Source organism: Haliaeetus albicilla, chromosome 3 (genome assembly GCF_947461875.1).
Source record: "Haliaeetus albicilla chromosome 3, bHalAlb1.1, whole genome shotgun sequence".
Classification (NCBI taxonomy): domain Eukaryota; kingdom Metazoa; phylum Chordata; class Aves; order Accipitriformes; family Accipitridae; genus Haliaeetus; species Haliaeetus albicilla.
In genome coordinates, this window is record NC_091485.1 from 12041214 (window position 1) to 12059034 (window position 17821).

Sequence of the window (17821 nt, forward strand, 5' to 3'; positions counted from 1 at the left end):
GGGTGGTACTGTGGTTTCCTGTATGTCTTGTTGACATAGATCAGTCGCTTTTAAAATAATTTGATACCTACTCACATTATCAGTTTACTTTGTTAGACTGAGACTAAATATTACACTTTAAGGTGGTTTTTTTTTTTTCTTCATTGCCCATCAGGAAATAACTTTTAGTTTTCCTGAATGCTTTGTCAGGCTCTGGATTCTTGTTTTCTCTCTAATCAAAGTACTGAGCGTCCTCAGCCTCTGCGCCTGCTCTGTGCATGCCACATCAAGCACAGCAGAGCTGTCTGAGACGCGAAGTAATGCAGTTGCCAGCAGGAATATGGTATTTGCTAAAGTCTCTAGGAAAGCCTTTTATCTTTGGCAAGTAAGTATTTTACATGAAATTACACATGATGGTAAAGCCACAGATTTAAAGTGTAATAACCCCCTCAAGAAATGTTTTCCTCATTTAAGGTGTATTTTTAGCCACTTCTGCCTGGTTTTAAAGCAAAAAATATTTTTAAAGTTTGCACTGTGATGTCAGTGTATGGGAATGAATGTTTGCTCTTCTTTGGATTTTACTTGTTTATTAATGATGCTTGCCATTGAAGCCTAAAATATCAGCAAAAGGAAAAGCTGCTGCTTTTTGGTGCAATAAATTGTAGTGTAGTACGTTTCTGAATGCGGGGCGAGTGATGGAAACTGTTGAATTAAAAATATGAGTAGGTTTAAATATATTTAAGAATCTACTTACACAATTTCTTTACATTTTTGTGATTTTTGTTCTTGTTTCAGGTGATCTATGCCATCCGCTTACAGAGCACACGGAAATAAATCGGCACTTCGGACTCTCTTGAGCAGCTGAAAGGAGAAACATTGCCCTGAGAATGAAGCAATAAAACATCTCTCTGCAGAACCGTATGATTGAAAACGCGGTCCAGCCCTCCTCTGCTGCTGGACATGCTTTTGTCCTCCTGCCCCGCTCACCTGATGTTGCAGTAATGCAGATGGATCGTAGTAGAGAGGCAGAAATGGAGTTACGGAGATCCTCCAGCCCAGGCAAGCTAAGCAAGAATGACGTGGATGCTGACAAGACCATGTGCCACAGCTGCTGCATCTGCGGTAAAAGTTTCCCTTTTCAGAGCTCCTTGTCGCAGCACATGAGGAAGCACACGGGCGAGAAGCCCTACAAGTGCCCTTACTGTGACCACAGAGCTTCCCAAAAGGGCAACCTGAAGATCCACATCCGTAGTCACAGAACAGGCACTTTAAGTCAGGGGCACGAGGCAGAGATGGGAGAGGCGCAGCTGGGGGAGATGGGTGTTTCGGAGGGCCTCGGCGGGTGCACCAGCCCCACTAAAAGTACGTCCGCCTGCAACAGGATCTTGAACGGTACGGCTCAGGTAGATAGCAGCAAGATCTTGTTGAGAAGCAGCAAGAAGGAGGTCATGGAGGCGGCGCCAGCCGAGGAGGATGGCAAGCTGACTTCTTACCAGTGCACCTTCTGCAAAAACAAATTTGAAAGGAAGAAGGACTTGGAGCAGCACCTGCACCAGGTCCACAAACCGTTCAAGTGCAGGTTGTGTAGCTACATGACCCTGAGGGAGGAGACGCTGTTAAACCACATAGAGAAGGACCATATAACAGCTCAGGTCCCAAATGGGGAGGCCTACACTGAGAACTGCAAGAGCGAGCTGAGCGCGGGCGAGTTTCCATGTGAAGTCTGTGGCCAGGCCTTTAGTCAAACCTGGTTCCTGAAAGCTCACATGAAAAAGCACAGGGGGTCATTTGATCACGGGTGCCACATTTGTGGCAGGAGATTCAAAGAGCCCTGGTTTCTCAAAAACCACATGAAGTCGCACGGCCCCAAGACCGGGAGCAAAAACAAACCGAAACATGATTTGGAGCTCATAGCCACTATCAATGACGTGATACAGGAGGAGACGATTGTGACGGGCCTCTCTCTGTACGAAGTTTGCACCAAGTGTGGAAATCTGTTTACAAATATGGAAAGCCTGAAAGCGCATAACGCTGTTCACTACCGGGCGCAGCGGGGCAGCGCCGGGGATAAAGCCGAGGGCTTAATTGATGGGAGCCTAAGCTCCTCGGTAACAAAGCAGTTTTTCTTGCAGTGTCTCAATCTAAGGCCATCTGTAGGGCTGGATAGAGTTACAAGAGGACAGCCTGGGAAAAGAGTAGCCGAGCTGGATCCGGTCAGTAGCTACCAAGCTTGGCAGCTGGCCACCAAAGGAAAAGTAGTAGAGCCCTCAGAGTATGTGAAGTATGTGGGATGGGACGAGGCCCTGGCGGATGCAGACGTGACTTACGACAAGGATAAGAGAGAGTATATCCTTGTCAACCAGGAGAAGCGCAAGCGAGACCAGGACTCACCCAGCTCTTCCAGCAACCCCAAGAAGAAGAGCTGCACCGGCGGGCGCCCGGAGAAAACCGGCGGCGCCCCGCCGGGGGAGAGCTGCCCACTCGCCCAGGGGGACCTGGACTACCGCCCTGCCTCACGGCAGAGCCGGCGGGCCGCCCAGAACAAGTCCACTGAGTGCTTTGAGTGCGGGAAGATCTTCCGCACCTACCACCAAATGGTCCTGCACTCCCGGGTGCACCGCAGGGAGCGGAGAAGCTGCGGCGAGGGTGGGATGGCTGCCCAGCCCGACCGCTATGGCTCTAGCAGCGAGGAAGGGGACTCGGGGTCCGTCAGCGGGCCCAGCACCCCTGGCTCTGCGTCTGCCCAGGAGGACTCGGTCACCTCCGGCCTGGGGGAGGAGGGGGCCGAGGAGAGCTCGGAGGAGGGAGCGGCCAACCCCTCGCTAGGTAAGATGGCTCCCAGCCTTGCCTTGCTCGCTGTCGCCGGTCCCTGCGTCTCCCAGTGCGGGACATGGCGATGAGGGAAGGGAGAGATGCGTGAAAGCGCCCGAGAGGTTTAAAGTCGGTGTGGATGGGGTCCCGTGCCCACTGAGCGCTGCTGCTTCTCTCGGCATGGCGACTCATGTTATGGGTCTCATGTTATGAGACTCTCGGCATGGTTTCTGGCGCAGGTAATAAAAGTGAGATCAGAGGACGTCTTCATAAGGTGCAGGCAAACTTGTATTTCGGTGGAGGACACCTGAGAAGTATCTTAGTTGCCCATAGGAATGCTATAGGGGAGGGTAGTGTCTTCCCTGGACATCTCGGGGGCTGTTTTTCCCGATTGATGGGCATCCTGTGCACTGCTCTGCCTGTAGCATGCAGGTGTAGCAGGGGCACAGCCTGTGTGGTGTAGCCCTGAAGCACGTAAACTTGTTAATCGCCAGCGTGAGAGGCGTCTCTCTCCTCTTCTCTGCTTTGCTTCCCAAATTGTGTTTATAACTCCAAGGGCTATAATTAATCTCTCTGGATTAAAGCGGTCCTTTGAGCCCAACACTAGTAAATGGAACAAATTATTCTCCAAATAGCAGCAAAGTAAATATTTAAAAGAACACCATTAAGCGCTTTTGTATTTTTTTTTTAATATTTTTGTTGTTCACCATTCTTTGTTTATAATACCCTTTTAGAAATGTGAGATTAACCATTCTTTCCTTACTAGGCTTGTGCTCTTTGTTTGTTTTCTCTTTGGCGAACAATAACGTTTTCCTCTCATTTTCATTCCTTTTGTTGTGAAGACCATAGTTATCTGTAGAGTTAAACTCATTTTCAAGACCATCGCGAATGAAGTAATCTGCACCATTGTGGAAGAGGGTGGGTTTATTCAATTAGCTGTATTCTGTCAGGATTTTATATAATGTTGCTCTTTCTCCTGGCTACAGACCCCGCAGCAGCAAAGCTACATTTTCCAGAATTGTGTATTAAGTTACATGTTTTTCATAAAGTTTTGAAGCAATGTTGGATATTTTTTTTTTCCATTAAGCTTCTTTTGTGAAAGTCTCATGGTTTTAGGACAAGTAAAGATGGGGCCGATGCTGCTTGGCAATATAACTTTCAAAATGTAAGGCGTAGAGGGAAGAGAGCTCCAAAGGACTGAAACTGTAAAAAATTAAACCCATCTGTTTGTCCTTAAACTTACAAGAATGGTCCTAAACTTGATTTTGCTACAACTTGGATCAAGTCCCCTGTGGACAAATGGGGTGCACACTAGAACAGAAATGTAAATTAAACCAAGAACTCCACTTTTTTTATGCTTTCTTGCCCTTTCCATAAACCACAACTCCAAAAAGTCCTAGCGACAAGCTGACTTAAAATATTTTCACTATGATTACTTGCCCATTTAAAAGACTCAAAATTTGACTTTCCCATGTGTTGTTGGATTTTGGACACTTAAACAAAGTTCCTTATGGGAGCTTACATACTTACTTTGTGTGAAAATCCACCAGCTGCTGCCTGAAACACCTAGTTGACACAAGATGCAGTGATAAAACTGCAGGTTTGTCTGGAGTTAAATGGGGCTGCCATGTTTTACCGGTGTAATGTACAGTGCTCTTATGGAAACTGCTGTGATGGAAAACCATCTCTCCAGAGACAGGCTGAAAACACTGAAACACTTTTTCACATGATGTTCAAATAGGAAAGCTACTGTTACGTGTTCTCCATATTCAGCACTTTATTTCTAACAAGAGGAGCTGTCTCATCTCTGCCTGTCCTGCTTCTTGCCTCCACTCAAGCTTTGAGCCCTTGTTGCAGGAGTGAAAGGTGAGAGTTAAAGTCACACAGCAGTTTCTCTCACAGGAATTAAGGTTACTGGCTTAACCAATGTCAGTAGCCAGCACCTGGAAGCTCTTTTCTTTGGGTGCCAAACTGGTCCTTATCTTCTTTAACTGTAAAGCAGCAGCAAACTGATGGGCCTAAATAAAGGCACATCTTGGAAGAGGGATGCGTTTGCATTGATGGGCCGGGAGAGTGGCTGCTGCTGTGTTTTATATTTGCTAATGTCACAGCTGAAGAGCTAATCAAGTATTTAATTGGCTAATAAGAAATGTTTTAATCTTATGACCAAGAGAAATGTTACCCTTGCTTCTTAATAGAGTTTCCTTAAATAAAATCACTGTGTCAATGAAGTGACAAAGATTTTTTGGATTCAAAAGAAAGTTGTTTGTTTTTTTTTTAAAGGAGTTTTCATAGGTCAATGTTCAAGACTTAAGTTTCTCAGTTTTCTCTTTTTGTTATGCAGGTTTACTGACACTGCCCTTACATTGTTTTCTAAGGAACTGGGGTTCTTCTGTCCAGCTTGGCTGTAGGATTAGTTTTACTCTTCTGCAGATCGCTGCTTTAACTCAAGAGGCTTTCTTTCCCTCCTCTGTGAACAGAAACTTAATGTGTACAGAATAAAGGCCGAATTCCACCCTCATGTACGCTCCTGCTAAAATCAGGTGTGGCCTTGAAGCACATTTTGTCCTAGAAGTGCTGCAGTTTGCTATCCTTTACTGCGGCTTTTTGTAGTTATTCTTGCAGGTGAAGCTTTTCTGTTGAGGGCCGTGCTCCAGCCCCATGGTCCGCATCCCTCCCCAGTGGAGGCAGGCAAGCAGCACTCTCTGTTCCTGACCTGCCTCCTACGGTATTATTTTTACTCAGGCTGTGGTCAGGAAAATCTTCTGTTATTCATAAGGTAATTTTATATGGTATCTGTATTTTTTATTATTATCATATCTTTAGTCCCTCCCCGCCCCCCCTCTTTGACGCATTACTGTGTTATCCAGGGTCAGAAAAGGGCCTTGAGACTGCCAAGTATTTGTGGCCTTGACTCAGCTGAAAGTATTTCTTTCTGCATTTAATTCTTAATAATCTGAGTAGTCCTCTTGACACACAGTGTCTTGCAGCAGGGAAGCTGGCAATGTACCTCCGTGGTCACTTAGGGCCAACAGATGTTGGGGCTGAGGGTGATGGGCTGGGAAGTACTGATAGGGCTTATTGGGAGAAGAGCAAGAATTGCACCTTGCATGTGAAATGGGGTTGAGAGCCTCCAGGGTAGCCACTTCTTTGTTCTTAACATATCAGTAATTTGTCTCTGCTGTCTACGTAGAGTAACATAATGATTTCTCAGGCACAGGGGTACTGTTTGCAAACCCAGCTTATCAGCTGCCAGGGGGTAAGCCAGCTGGTTACAAAGTGCTTTCCATCTTGTTGGAAGGAGGGTAAAAATTAGTTTTCTAGAGTTACACACAGTGTACTGTGGGATACCCGTCATACAAAGATACATGCATGAGGTGTATGTGCTTTGTGTAACAGCCATGTGCGAAGAGGTGGCCCAGAGCACATTCACTCTCTTAAGAGCAGACTTTGAATATTTTTTGAGGTCTTCCTGCCCCAGATGAGTCTTCGTTTTTATTTGGCATTCAAGCCACTAGCAAACTGTACCTGAATTTCCACTGAGTTGCATGCAGAGCAGTTTGAACCACCTGTGAGTTGTTGCTCAGCACTTCCCCAACTTGAGGCTTTTTTTTTTTTTTTGATTTTTAAGGAAAAAGAGCCCCAGAGCTATGACTAAGAGAGTAGAGGGGGATTATGCATGTGTTGATGAAAGTGGAAGGGAAAATACTCTGTTTTTTTAATCTTTCAGCTTCTCAACTAAAATGTAGTTTTAGGTATGCCAAAGAAATAATTCAGCCTGCGTGCATTCAGTGGTTAGTATTTTTAGGGCTCAATGTGGGCCCCCTCATTGTCATGGTGTGTTTAGCAGTGAAGGTGTTAGTTTGTTAGGTTGGGCACTATGAACTATTTCAGTCCTGAAACGAAGGGGGAAGTATAATTTTTGAGGCTGTGACTGCTGCTGGCAGGTGGGAAGATGAAGAAAAGAAGTGAAAACTATTTAAATACCACTTGGCGCTCAGCAAACACATAGTAAAAGCACAGGCCTGTGTTGCCCCAGTCAGTAAGGGAGTGCCATAAAGGTACTTCTTTTTGGATCTAAGCACCAGATGGGGCAGGAAGTAAATGTTAAAAGTAATCTAGGAAGGGAGGGGAGAGAAGAGAAAAAGAAAAGGAGTGTTTTATAGGAATAAAGGAGAGGAATGCTGCTTCTAGCCTGAACTCTCAGGAAAAGAGAGGGTGTTGCTTCTTGGAATGCTGCTTCCAGTGTCAGCCATCTCATCCATTTTGTTTCCTTTATCTCCTGCCTCTTCTTTCCCTTTTCTTTTTTTCCTTTTGTCAGACTCCTCTGGATTTTTGAAATGCTTTAAGGAGAGACTGATTCACTCTTACTCCACACATGCTGTTTTTATTACGCTGGCTAATTCAGGAAGGGGCTGACTGTGAGTGAGAACTGTTGCGCTAGGCCCTGTACGAGCACAGCTTTAGGCCCAAGGAGCTCGTACTCTGACTAGATGAGGTGGACACAAGTTGCTAGACTGCACAGAATATTTAAAAAAACCCAAACCAGCCAGACGATAAACACAAAATGGTGGTGCGTGGCTGCATTTGGTTTGTGTCGGGAATTCCCGGTGGTATGGTGGGAGTTGCTCAGATGAGCTCCGTGAAGGGGCGAGACAAGATGGGAGTAGGATGTAGGGAGGAGAGCAAGGGGAATGGGGGAAGGCAGGGAGGAGGAGCAGGACCTCGGTGAAGGGAGCTGTGCCGTGCCATGAGGCTTCGAAGAGGAGGGCAGGCTGAAAAGAGGTGTGGGATGGCGTTGGGGTTCAAACCCTCCAAGGCAGTGCCAGGGTGCCGGGTGCCTTGCGCTGAAGGCGTGAGGGCTCACGACACCCCGCACTGAGAGGTGGATAACTGCAAGAGGATTTCCATGTGAAAACCAGAAGGTCTGGAGCAGTCGCATGAGTGGGAGACAGCAGCAGGAGCTCGCCTTGTCCATACCGGCTAGTGGGCCCACCCCCTTGTTGTTATCAGTCTGCTAACAGAACTAAATGCTCGGCTCCTTCCTAGGTTTTAGCTTAAAAAGAAAAGAAAAAAGAGCTGCAGCGCCTGGTTTTGGAGCTCTTTGTGTTCGTTACGTTGTAAAAGCTCTTAGAAATCCGTGGCCAGATACTGATTTAGTAATTAGTAAATTGAAGGAGAAGAGACAGCTGCCTCTGAATTGCTTACAGGTTATACAAACTGGGGGATGTAACACATTTTTCGCAGGCATGTTATAAGATGATCCTGTATGTAAATTGGAATGCTTGAATAGAAACACAATGATCTTAGTAAGTTTTGTGAAAGAAGAAGAGTAGGAGAGATTTATGAAGCATAAACTTGGACATTGTTTTGCTCAGATATAGCAACTCCAAGAGCTGGAACTTTAATGAAAAGTGCCTTATTTCATAAGGCTTTTGACTTAAATCAAAAGTAAAATTTGTCCAGAGTTGCTTTAATTTTCCAGTAGAATGGCGAGGCTGTAATTTGAGAGAGGAGAGGAACAGTAAGAATAAAACAGCTAAGCAAGTGAAAATAGAAAATAAAAATTTATAGTAACTCCAAAGAAGAGAGACAGATAGTCCTATTAAAAGTTTTCTGTTGCCAAAGTGAGTGCATGAAACACAGCTGCCAGCGTCCAGTACCAGGACTTCATTGTTCTGCTTATATGAAAAAATGTTCCTCTGTGTGCAAGGGAATTCCTCTCCACTATTTAAAAATCAAATATTTTTACTGTATATCTTAATCAAATAATTACCCTTTAGATACTTCTCATGCCACACTCTCACTTACTGTAAATCTCACAGTATCATGCCACTGAAGGCAGTGCTTTTGGGGCATTTTACACCAAATGAAGATCTTGTTCTATATGTACAATCTTAAGTGTGTTGAAAGCATATTTATTTTGCAGAATAAGTGTACAACAAATTGGAGAATGTCTCAGTGGTGGACAATTGGTAACTACTGCTCCAGGCTTCCCAGAAATAAGGTAGTTTCAGGGAAGAACAGTGTCTCGGTGGCTTCTGTTAGATCCTACCACGAAGATAAAAACGTTACACTGTGATTATGCACTTCACCAGTTAATTTTGGCATTGCCAGGGAGTGGTTGTTGGAATATAAAACCCCCTCAACTTTACAACCCAAACTAATTGGTTTTATTGTTAACACCAGTGGGATTAATGCCAGAACTTTCAAATACAGCAAGTTGATGATTCAAATCATAGGGGAAGTTGGGCAGAGGCAAGGACCCTGTGCTTGCAGAAGGAAGAGCATCTGTTAGGCATTGTTTGGGACTCTGCAAAGTTCAAACTGTTCCTCAAAGCAAATTTGGTGGATCAGGACTAGATCAGTTACCTAGTTTGAACGTGTCTAATAATACCATCCAGAAATTTCTCTTCTATATCTGCCTTGCTGTAATGCACATAGTCCAATCCTGATGTGTGTAGCAAAGCCACATGTGGTTTGGTATTTTCTCATGATCTGAGGTTTCTCTGCAAAGCACTGCAGGTTGAAGCATCATTTTTGACCAGTACAGGCCTGTGTGTATCTCCACAGCGGCATTCTGTTACCTCTTCCCTCCCCTTTGGACTCTTGTATGCTCCTCAGGACTGCAGAGGATATCTCCTATGTGTGAGTATATATATTCCTGTGGTGCTGCCATCAGCAATAGCTTTTTGCTTTCATTTATCTTTAACTGTGGGTTGACATGAATGGGAAGAAGAACTGAGGGAATAGAACAAAGTAGAAATTATGCTGATCATCCCAAGGAAGTGGATAACAAGAAAAATTCTGGCAGCCAGAATCACTGAAGTGTATATTGAGGGGAGAGGAAGAGAGAAAGCCATAGGACATCTAGAGGGGCGGTTAAAGCCTCCCTTGGCACATGCACCTTACACTGTGAAGTTGCTTGGCCCTTCATTAGTTAGTTTAGGCTGATGGTGGGAGCTGTGCTTCAAGAAGCTCATGCAAAAAGCATTAGACTGGAACAGGGCAGCAATGCTTTGGGATAATGCACTGTACCCTTTAATGGTATATATTACCCTGACATCATACCAACTAAGGAACGTTTAACGATTGCCCTGTAGGCATCTTGGGTAATTTCCACTGTGTTCCTGATTACCACGCTCCGCGTTACTAGGTCCTGTTTTACCCAGTCTCATATAATGTGGGTGGCCAGCAAGAGTGTTAAACAGTAATTCAAGTTCCTCTCACAATGGGGCAGGGTGATGAGGAACAGATAACACACAGTTAGCTCAAGTCAGAACTAAGGCTTGCTGGCTGAGCTTGAGATACTTCAGTAGATGAATGACTTCTCATGCCAGAGATTGCCTTTGTTATTGCTCAGAGAGAGCTTCTTTTGCAGCATTTTGAAGTTTTTAATCCAACTGTTGCACTGCTTTTATTCCTTGCAAACATTTCAGTGGGGGTCTTATTTAAGTACCAAAGAATTCTGTGCAGGGTGTTTTGCTACAGCATGTCAAAGATACTTCTACTGTATTTAGGTTTAATGGTTAGTGTTCCTTTTTTGTAGGTTACCATATACAATAACACAATTAGACAGAAGTGTTGTTTAGACCATTTATTGTAGCTGTAGGTCTGTGATATGAGCAACCAAAGCATAGCTCAGCTTAGAAGAAAATTTGTACCAAGATGCTAAGGGAAAGGGAGATTTATCCAGCCTTTATTTTACCTGTTACAAAGCAAGGAAGTGAGTGTGTTTTCTTAAAGGTAGGTGATAGTAGGATAAGCTTTGCCCTGAAGCTTATGTAAGATGCCCAAAGTAAGATTAATTCTTCATACTTCTGCAGCTTTTGGAAATGTCACAAGAGCTGCTTCTAAGGATCGCTTGTGTCTATGTTTAGTCCTTCCTGAATTGCCAGTCTTCATTCCATGCTTACCAAATACTTAGCATTTAAAAAAAAAATATTTCCAAGGGTGTGGAAAGCTATTTGCCATCTTTGTTTCAGTTTTCACATTCAAAAATATACCTTTATGTTTAAGTCAGTTGCACAGGGGGTCCAGTTTTCATAGTGGGCTTTTAGCTCTTCTTCAGCAAGTATTACAAACATCTGCATATAGGGATGTGCACTTGGGAATCCAGCTGCACAGTAACTCAGCTTTCTCAAAACCCTCACTTCTTGACACCTACTCTGCCCTTGCTGCCTTGTAAAAGCCAGTTTAGCAATTCTGGTATTTCTTAGTACTGGATGTTTCTATTACATCAAGCTATAGCATGTGAAATACCGCTTTGTGACATTTATAGTCATAAGATCACATTGTGTAGTGCTTTTATTTTCTAGCAGTTTCTGGTTAGTGAGCGAGGACTCCCTTCCCCCCAGCTAGTAAAACAAGATTCAGGCAATGAAAATTGCAATGGTAGTGTTTTTAATCTGATTTCCAAATATTTCAGTAGTGCTAAGCTGTGTTTAGTGGGGTTCTACTGATCTGTAAACGGCTGCTAACGAGGGACTTGTGTAGATGTCTTTAATGTTAAATCTTTTTGCTGCTCTTAACATTATGGTTCACAGTTTGCCCTTCATCCATCTTAAACCAGGTTTTCTTTGTTAGGTTTGGCAGTAGATGCTCTCAGTGGATATGGTGGGCTAAATTCTGGGGGAGCTGAAACTTAGGGGAGTCCCAGGGCTGCACAGGGTATAAAAGCAATGCACAGTTTGGCCTAGTGTTGGTAGATAATTTGTTTTCTGCAGGTGCATTTTACAAATACAAGTTTTACTAGGTCTCACTTGACTTCACTTTATTACTTTTTAACCCAGTAGTCTCATTCAAGCACTGGATTGCTTTAAGTTGAATGGGCCTGACTGTGGTACCAGTCATACCAGTAAAAGTCAAGAGCAGCTTAGGTGCAGTCAAGGGAACCCTTTGCAGGGGGAGCATCAATGACTTTTTCTTTTATTCTCAGTTTTCTTTTGATTGCCCACAAGATTTATCAGCTGCAAACCTGGATTTTTAGGGAGATTAAAAGCATATAGTGAATTTTATGGGAACTGTGGAGGAAAACTGAGTTTTTCATTATAATTTTCAGTTCCCTAGTCCTTTAATGAAACTTTTGGATCCTTGTTACACTTGGTGTGTGACTGCTACTGTGCCATATTTTGTGACCAATTTCTAGACATTATTTTCAATGCCTGGAATGGATTTGTAAATGTGTAGGGAACTTCTTTTCATGGTGAATTTGTTTTCCTTGTTTATAGACAGCATGGGTTTGAACTGGCAAATTGCTGAACGCTTTGGCCCTGATCCAGCAAAACTCTAACTGCTAGCTTGATTTTAAGCATATGAGCTGTCAGGTTGGAATCATTGTTAACTGCTTTGTTGAACCACTTGTCACCTAATGGCTTGAGGTTAGAGAAGAATAGAGAAATCTTTCTTTTCTGTAATCGATGCCAGTGTAAATTGCATATCCTGAAACGTACTGTAGCATGCAGACTTTACAGAGGATAAGACTAGGGGAGGAGCAAGTCTCAGAATTGTCTTTTGTGGATACTCTGTTAATGGATTCAGTTACGCTTCAGTGATGCTAAGGGCAAAAATCCAACACTTCGTCCTTTTAAAGTGCAGAACGTCTATTGAGAAAGTGTCCATGTGAAAGACAAAAGTGCTCTCTCAATTGATGCTTATTGTAGCTTGGATATGGGTGCTTACTTAACATGGATTTAGAGCATGAGATACTCCTCCTTATACAGGACCCATGGGGGAAGATTTGCCCTCCTACTTTTTAGAACTTTGTTTTCCAGGTTGGTGATCTCAAATCTCAGATATTAGTTCATTATCTCTGTTACTTCAAATAACAGAAAAATAAATAGCCATTAAAATGATATTTTTTTTTGTCATATCACAGCTGTAATTTTAGTCTTGTTTTGGAGCTGTAAGTTAGGGGTAGTTACTCCAAGTCAGATACTCCCCCCCCCTCCTTTGAAAGGATACAAAATCACTGATTTATTTCTTTTTTTTTTTCTTTTTTTCTAAAGACTAAATTTGGGTTTGGTTTGTAATATAAGACACTCCCAAACCTTGTGTTTCTTTGAGATAACAAATTCATCAGGCAGTTGAAGGCATCAGCTACACCTACCAGCACTTCAGAGGTGTGTGTTATCTCAAAATAGCATATGTCTTGTGATGTCTTACTGCCTAAATAGCATTTGAGGCAAGCTGCTGTCAGCAAAAACTAAATATTGGGGGGGCAAGCACAAGCACATGGGTTCTTTTGGAAATGGGAACCTCGTGTCTAAACAGGTCCCCCCCCCCTCCCCCCGTGAAACATTTTCTGTGTGTTTTAACAATAGGGGTTGCACACCAGCGTCATTATGGTGAAAGACTTGAGAGCAGTGAATTGGGATGATAATGGGATGTAAAAGACTTCATTTCTTCCCATCCCCACTGTACCCCAAGGTAGTGGAGCAGATGCTGCATTTGCTGTTTGCCTTTTGGATGTTTTGCTAGGTGTGTAGCATCATTGAACCAAAGGTGTATTCAGTTTTCTGTGATTTAGCCTTTATTCAGTAGGTAGTAAAGCCTTTTTTAGTAGATAATGAAGCAAATAGATCCTTCTCTTCCCTTAAAAGAGAATTCAGGAAGTACAGCTTAAACTGCACATGGAACACATTAATCTTAAACCCCTTATAATACTTTGCAGAAGTTTCTTGTCCTTGCACATGCCTGTATCCACATGCACAGCAGTTTCCCAGAAACGTCTTAACCTTAAGTACTGTTGAAGCCTGGAGAAGCCCTAAAAAAAAAATAGTCAAACACAGAATGGCAAGGAAAGTTGTAACAGGAAAAAAATTAATCTTCACTTGGATAGTTCTGGGACAACAAAATGGGTGCATGTAAGTGAGGATCACTTACTTGCTACTGTAGTGCTAAATATGTTTGCCAAGGAAGTCTCAATGCTGTTACTTGTGTGGAAATATGGAGTGTTGTTTTTTTCATTAGTTTATACACACAGACATGATATATTAGTTATAATTCAAACATGATCACTTTATTTTGCAAGTGAAGTTGTTAGGGTTTTTTATCTCTGGTATTATCAGCATGCAAGTGCCTAATATTAAGGCCCGTAATGGAAATGAAGTGTTATTAATGCATAATGAAATTTTTATGTGCTAGTAAAATTTTCTGCTACACTGACCTTTCTTGGTCAGTTATATTAGAGCAAGAAATTTAAAAAAAAAAATCTCTTGGGATATATTCAGTAAGTTGAAATACTGAGTTCACTCAACCAAGGCATCATGGAAAGTACTCTTCATACAGTATTTACTCAAATTCCAGTTTTGCAACTTTCTTTGAGGCTTTCAGAAGCCAAAAGGAAAGAAACATGATACCTAGGGGAGGTGAAGGTTGGAGTGGGCCAAAAACGTAATGTAATTAAAAACTCTGTCAAGCTGAAAAAGGTTTGAGAAAGGCAAGGCAAAAATTCAGAAAGTGTGTGAGCGTATGTAGCAAGTGTAGATTAATATATATAAATGGGAAGGGGCTGATGTGTTACTATTAGACATGCATCCAAAGTATGCAAACAACTTCTTCTGGAAGCTCATTGATACTTCCAAGCACACTCCTGATGCTGACAGCCCTCTAGAGATCCCTGTCGTAGTGGGGAGCGGATGGCATACAAAAGCGCAAGTCAGAAATGTGGTCTTCTGCAAGAACTACCTTATCTGTGAATTTGCTTGCTAATGTGAATATGTTTGGACTGATGCACAGTATTGAAAGTATCATGCAGCACGTACATTGTAAGATAACTAGTCTGCATTTCTTTTGTTGAGGATCTGAATTTAGAGTGAGACAAAGTGCCATTTCCTGAGATATCTCAGTGGTGGTGCGGGTGAAGCGGGCGCTCAGGCTGGTGCTGCGGAGAGCAGGGTGCCGTGGGGCAGTGGACGGGACCTAGCTGGGGGCGTTTCCCTTCGATCCAGCTCGTTGGGATGATCGCGCGGTTGTGAACCGAAGGAGGTGGCAGAAGAGTTTGTCTTGAAGGGGTTGGTCTGGATTCAGGCTCTTGCCAGCTGCAAACTGTAGGTGGTTTATGTAGGAATGGTAGCAAATGGGAGCCTTAGGAGCAGCCTTGGGAAAAAGCTGAATCAATGGCATGAGGAAGCAAGCTGGAGGTAAGCATGCTATGTTTGCGTAAGCGGTGCCACGGCGTTAGCTTACTGATGGGAGAAGGGCCGCGAGGATGGCTGAGGCCTGGAGCAGGACATGCCAGGGAGGCTGGCATGCTGCGGGGCCGCCTGTACAGGCACAGTTGGTGCTTGAAAAATGAGTATTGCTTAAAGGAAGGAAATGAGTGACTGCAGAGTGCACGTGGAGAGACAGTGGAGAACCAAGGAAGGAGGCACTGTAGCTGAGCATCATCCTGTTCACATTAGGGTGTGGGAGTGCATCGGAGCAGGAGGTTACACAGTGCCCCTGCCACAACCCTGCGTGGGCACTCCCAGCGCTCGAAGCCATGCACGGCAGTAGAGCAGGTGAAAGAAAAACAGGTAAAAAGTTTCTTTCAGGTCCTGAGAATGGTGGAAACTGAAAGGGGAAGGAGAAATGATAACAGCGAAGCGTACAAATGAGGGATTCCGTTTTGATACGTTGCGTGTCTTAGTGTTTCACCTGGTAAATCACAAGGATGGCTATATTTCTTTGTACTTTTTCATCTGAGTGCTTGAGTGTCGGGAGATAATCATTATGTTTGGAGAAATACTTTGAAAGAAGACATTTCCAATTCTTCTATATCTGTTTCACTTTCCTGGTGTGCGGGGAAAAGGAATAAATATATTATTATTGAAAGTGTCATTGAATGGGAAGATTCAAAATGATGAAGTGCTGGACTTTGAAAACATGACTGTTAAAACTGGTGTGGCTGGACCTCTTGGCTTAAACGTAGCATGTCATTTCAAAGGCACTAAAGCCAGATGCATAACTTGCCCCAGATGTTTAGATTCAGTGCAGCAATCACACATGGTGTTATGAACAAAGTTGCCTATACCCTAGTAATGGATATTTTATGAATAACACTGTAATTTCAGACACCTTTCTTTGCCTATGTTTTCACAGAAATATATTAGCACCCATGGCAAGCACTGTGTTTGTCAAACCAGCTTCAAAATTTTAATGTATTGTTTTCTTGTTATAGATACTTGAAAGTACTTGCTATGTTTCTTTCCTTTAATGACATTAACAGTTTATTGAGAGCTAAGGTTGCACATTGGATTCATAATCAGTTTTGCTTATACGGAATATTTTATTTTCTGCCTTTCTTTCATTTTGGGGTCATTTATATAGTAACAGAACTTCCATTAACTCCTGCTGTTTATTCTTTACCCTTAAGCTATAGCCCTTTGTTGCAGCATCACAGTGTTGACCCTGGAACCAATTACTGTGCATAACAACCAGAAGATGATGAGGCTTATTCTGTAGCCCTTGTTTTCCAGTAGTCTTGGTGTACGTAAGTCTCTTGTAGTACATGAAGCAGTAGGATAAATCTGTTTAAGAACTTTGTAACACTACCTGGCCAAAAACAACAGTAAAAGCAATACGGGAGAAAATAGGCTCCTTTGCTGATCTCTTGTTTTACAGTCCCGAGAGTGCAGCTGGGAAGGCTACAACATTCTTCCTGCATTCAGAGAGTTGGGATGTTCTCCATTAGTTTTGATGTCTGTCTCTTCCCTGGAAGTGAGTGCATGTGCAAATGTGATACAGATGTTGTATGAAAGCTTAATTACTCCTCTCTTTACTTTAAGCAGTGGTACTGTTCTGTTTTGACCCCCGCCCCCCACCCCAAAAGACTTTTCCTGAGAAGAGAAGGGAAACCATTTTCCCATTCTTCCCTTACTCAGGGGTTAATTATATTCTGCACTGCGACTATACCTCAGCAAAAGCTGAATGGAAAAACAAGACTCTATTGACAAAAAAGCGGAAGTTTTTAGGCTAGCTTAGATTTTTCTGTTCTTTTCTAGGACTTAGAAGTCCTTACCAATTTCAGCCAAAAGAAGAAATCCCACCCTGAGGTTACGTTTCATCCATGCGCTTTCCTTCTGAGAGAGCTTAAATCTCTCTGCTATTTCCTCATGTTTGGTTGCTGGTTGTTGACAGCCAGCTCCGTTAAATTGTCACAGGTGCAACTGTAAGCAGCTAGCAGGAACTGAAGAAACGCGGGTAATCCCACTTAGGAAATCCCCTAGTAGCTTGGTGCTCACTCGAAGCAGAAGACCAGAAATACAGTTAGTGGCAGTTAGAAAAAAGGAAGAAAAAAAATATTAGCTCATGAATCAAAATTAAAGGGATATTCTCTGCTCTAATTTCTGGGGTCAACATGCATTATCACAGCTCTTCTCATGGAGGCTTCTGTATCTGGACTTCTGAAACAATTAAGGAATCGCTTAGTTATGCTCTGAAACTGTACTCTGGTTCTGGGATGCCATATATGCAGTCAGATTGGATAAACACATTTATTTTTATTTTGCTGTATATTTATTTCTATGTATGCCTTTGTGCCCGTTGACTTTTCATGCTTTCACAATCGCCAGTGTAATCTTTCCCCCCTTTATTTTTAAACACCCCCTCCAATACAACAAAATGAAACAAGCCATTCTTTCAAGATGTCTGAGACCTGACTTGTTTATATTTTCAGATGAGAAATAACAAGAATAGTCTCAATAGTTTTTATGAACAAATGTAACATGGAATTTTTTCTTAGTCACCTGAATCATCAGGTAATGAGATTGTCAAAATCAGCTTCTAAGATAACATGTCTTGTAACTTATGTTTGTGGAAGAGGATTAATTGAGCAGATCTGAGACAATTTTGGTGTGTGTTTGGGTTGTTTGGTTTTTTTTCCCCCAGAAGTGGAGCTTCCTGTCTGTTTCTGGAAGAATTGTCACCTTTTTTTGGGAGGGAGAAGTATGTGAAATGCATTATTTCACGTGCCATTTAACAGAAAAAAATAACAACCCCTTCTTGTCTATCAGCTCTGTTGGTTAAAAATACTTTTTTTTTTTTTTTC

The 17821-nt window shown here is 42.8% G+C and overlaps 1 protein-coding gene across 1 annotated transcript in view; it reads left to right on the forward strand.

Moving 5' to 3' along the window:
- Positions 1-17821, forward strand: part of ZNF516 (zinc finger protein 516) — a 102751-nt gene that overhangs the window by 43124 nt on the left and 41806 nt on the right. Inside the window, exon 2 of the mRNA XM_069778848.1 lies at positions 775-2805. Within this exon, the coding sequence (XP_069634949.1) occupies positions 900-2805 (1906 nt within the window). The 5' untranslated portion in view covers positions 775-899. The remainder of the gene's footprint in view (positions 1-774; positions 2806-17821) is intronic.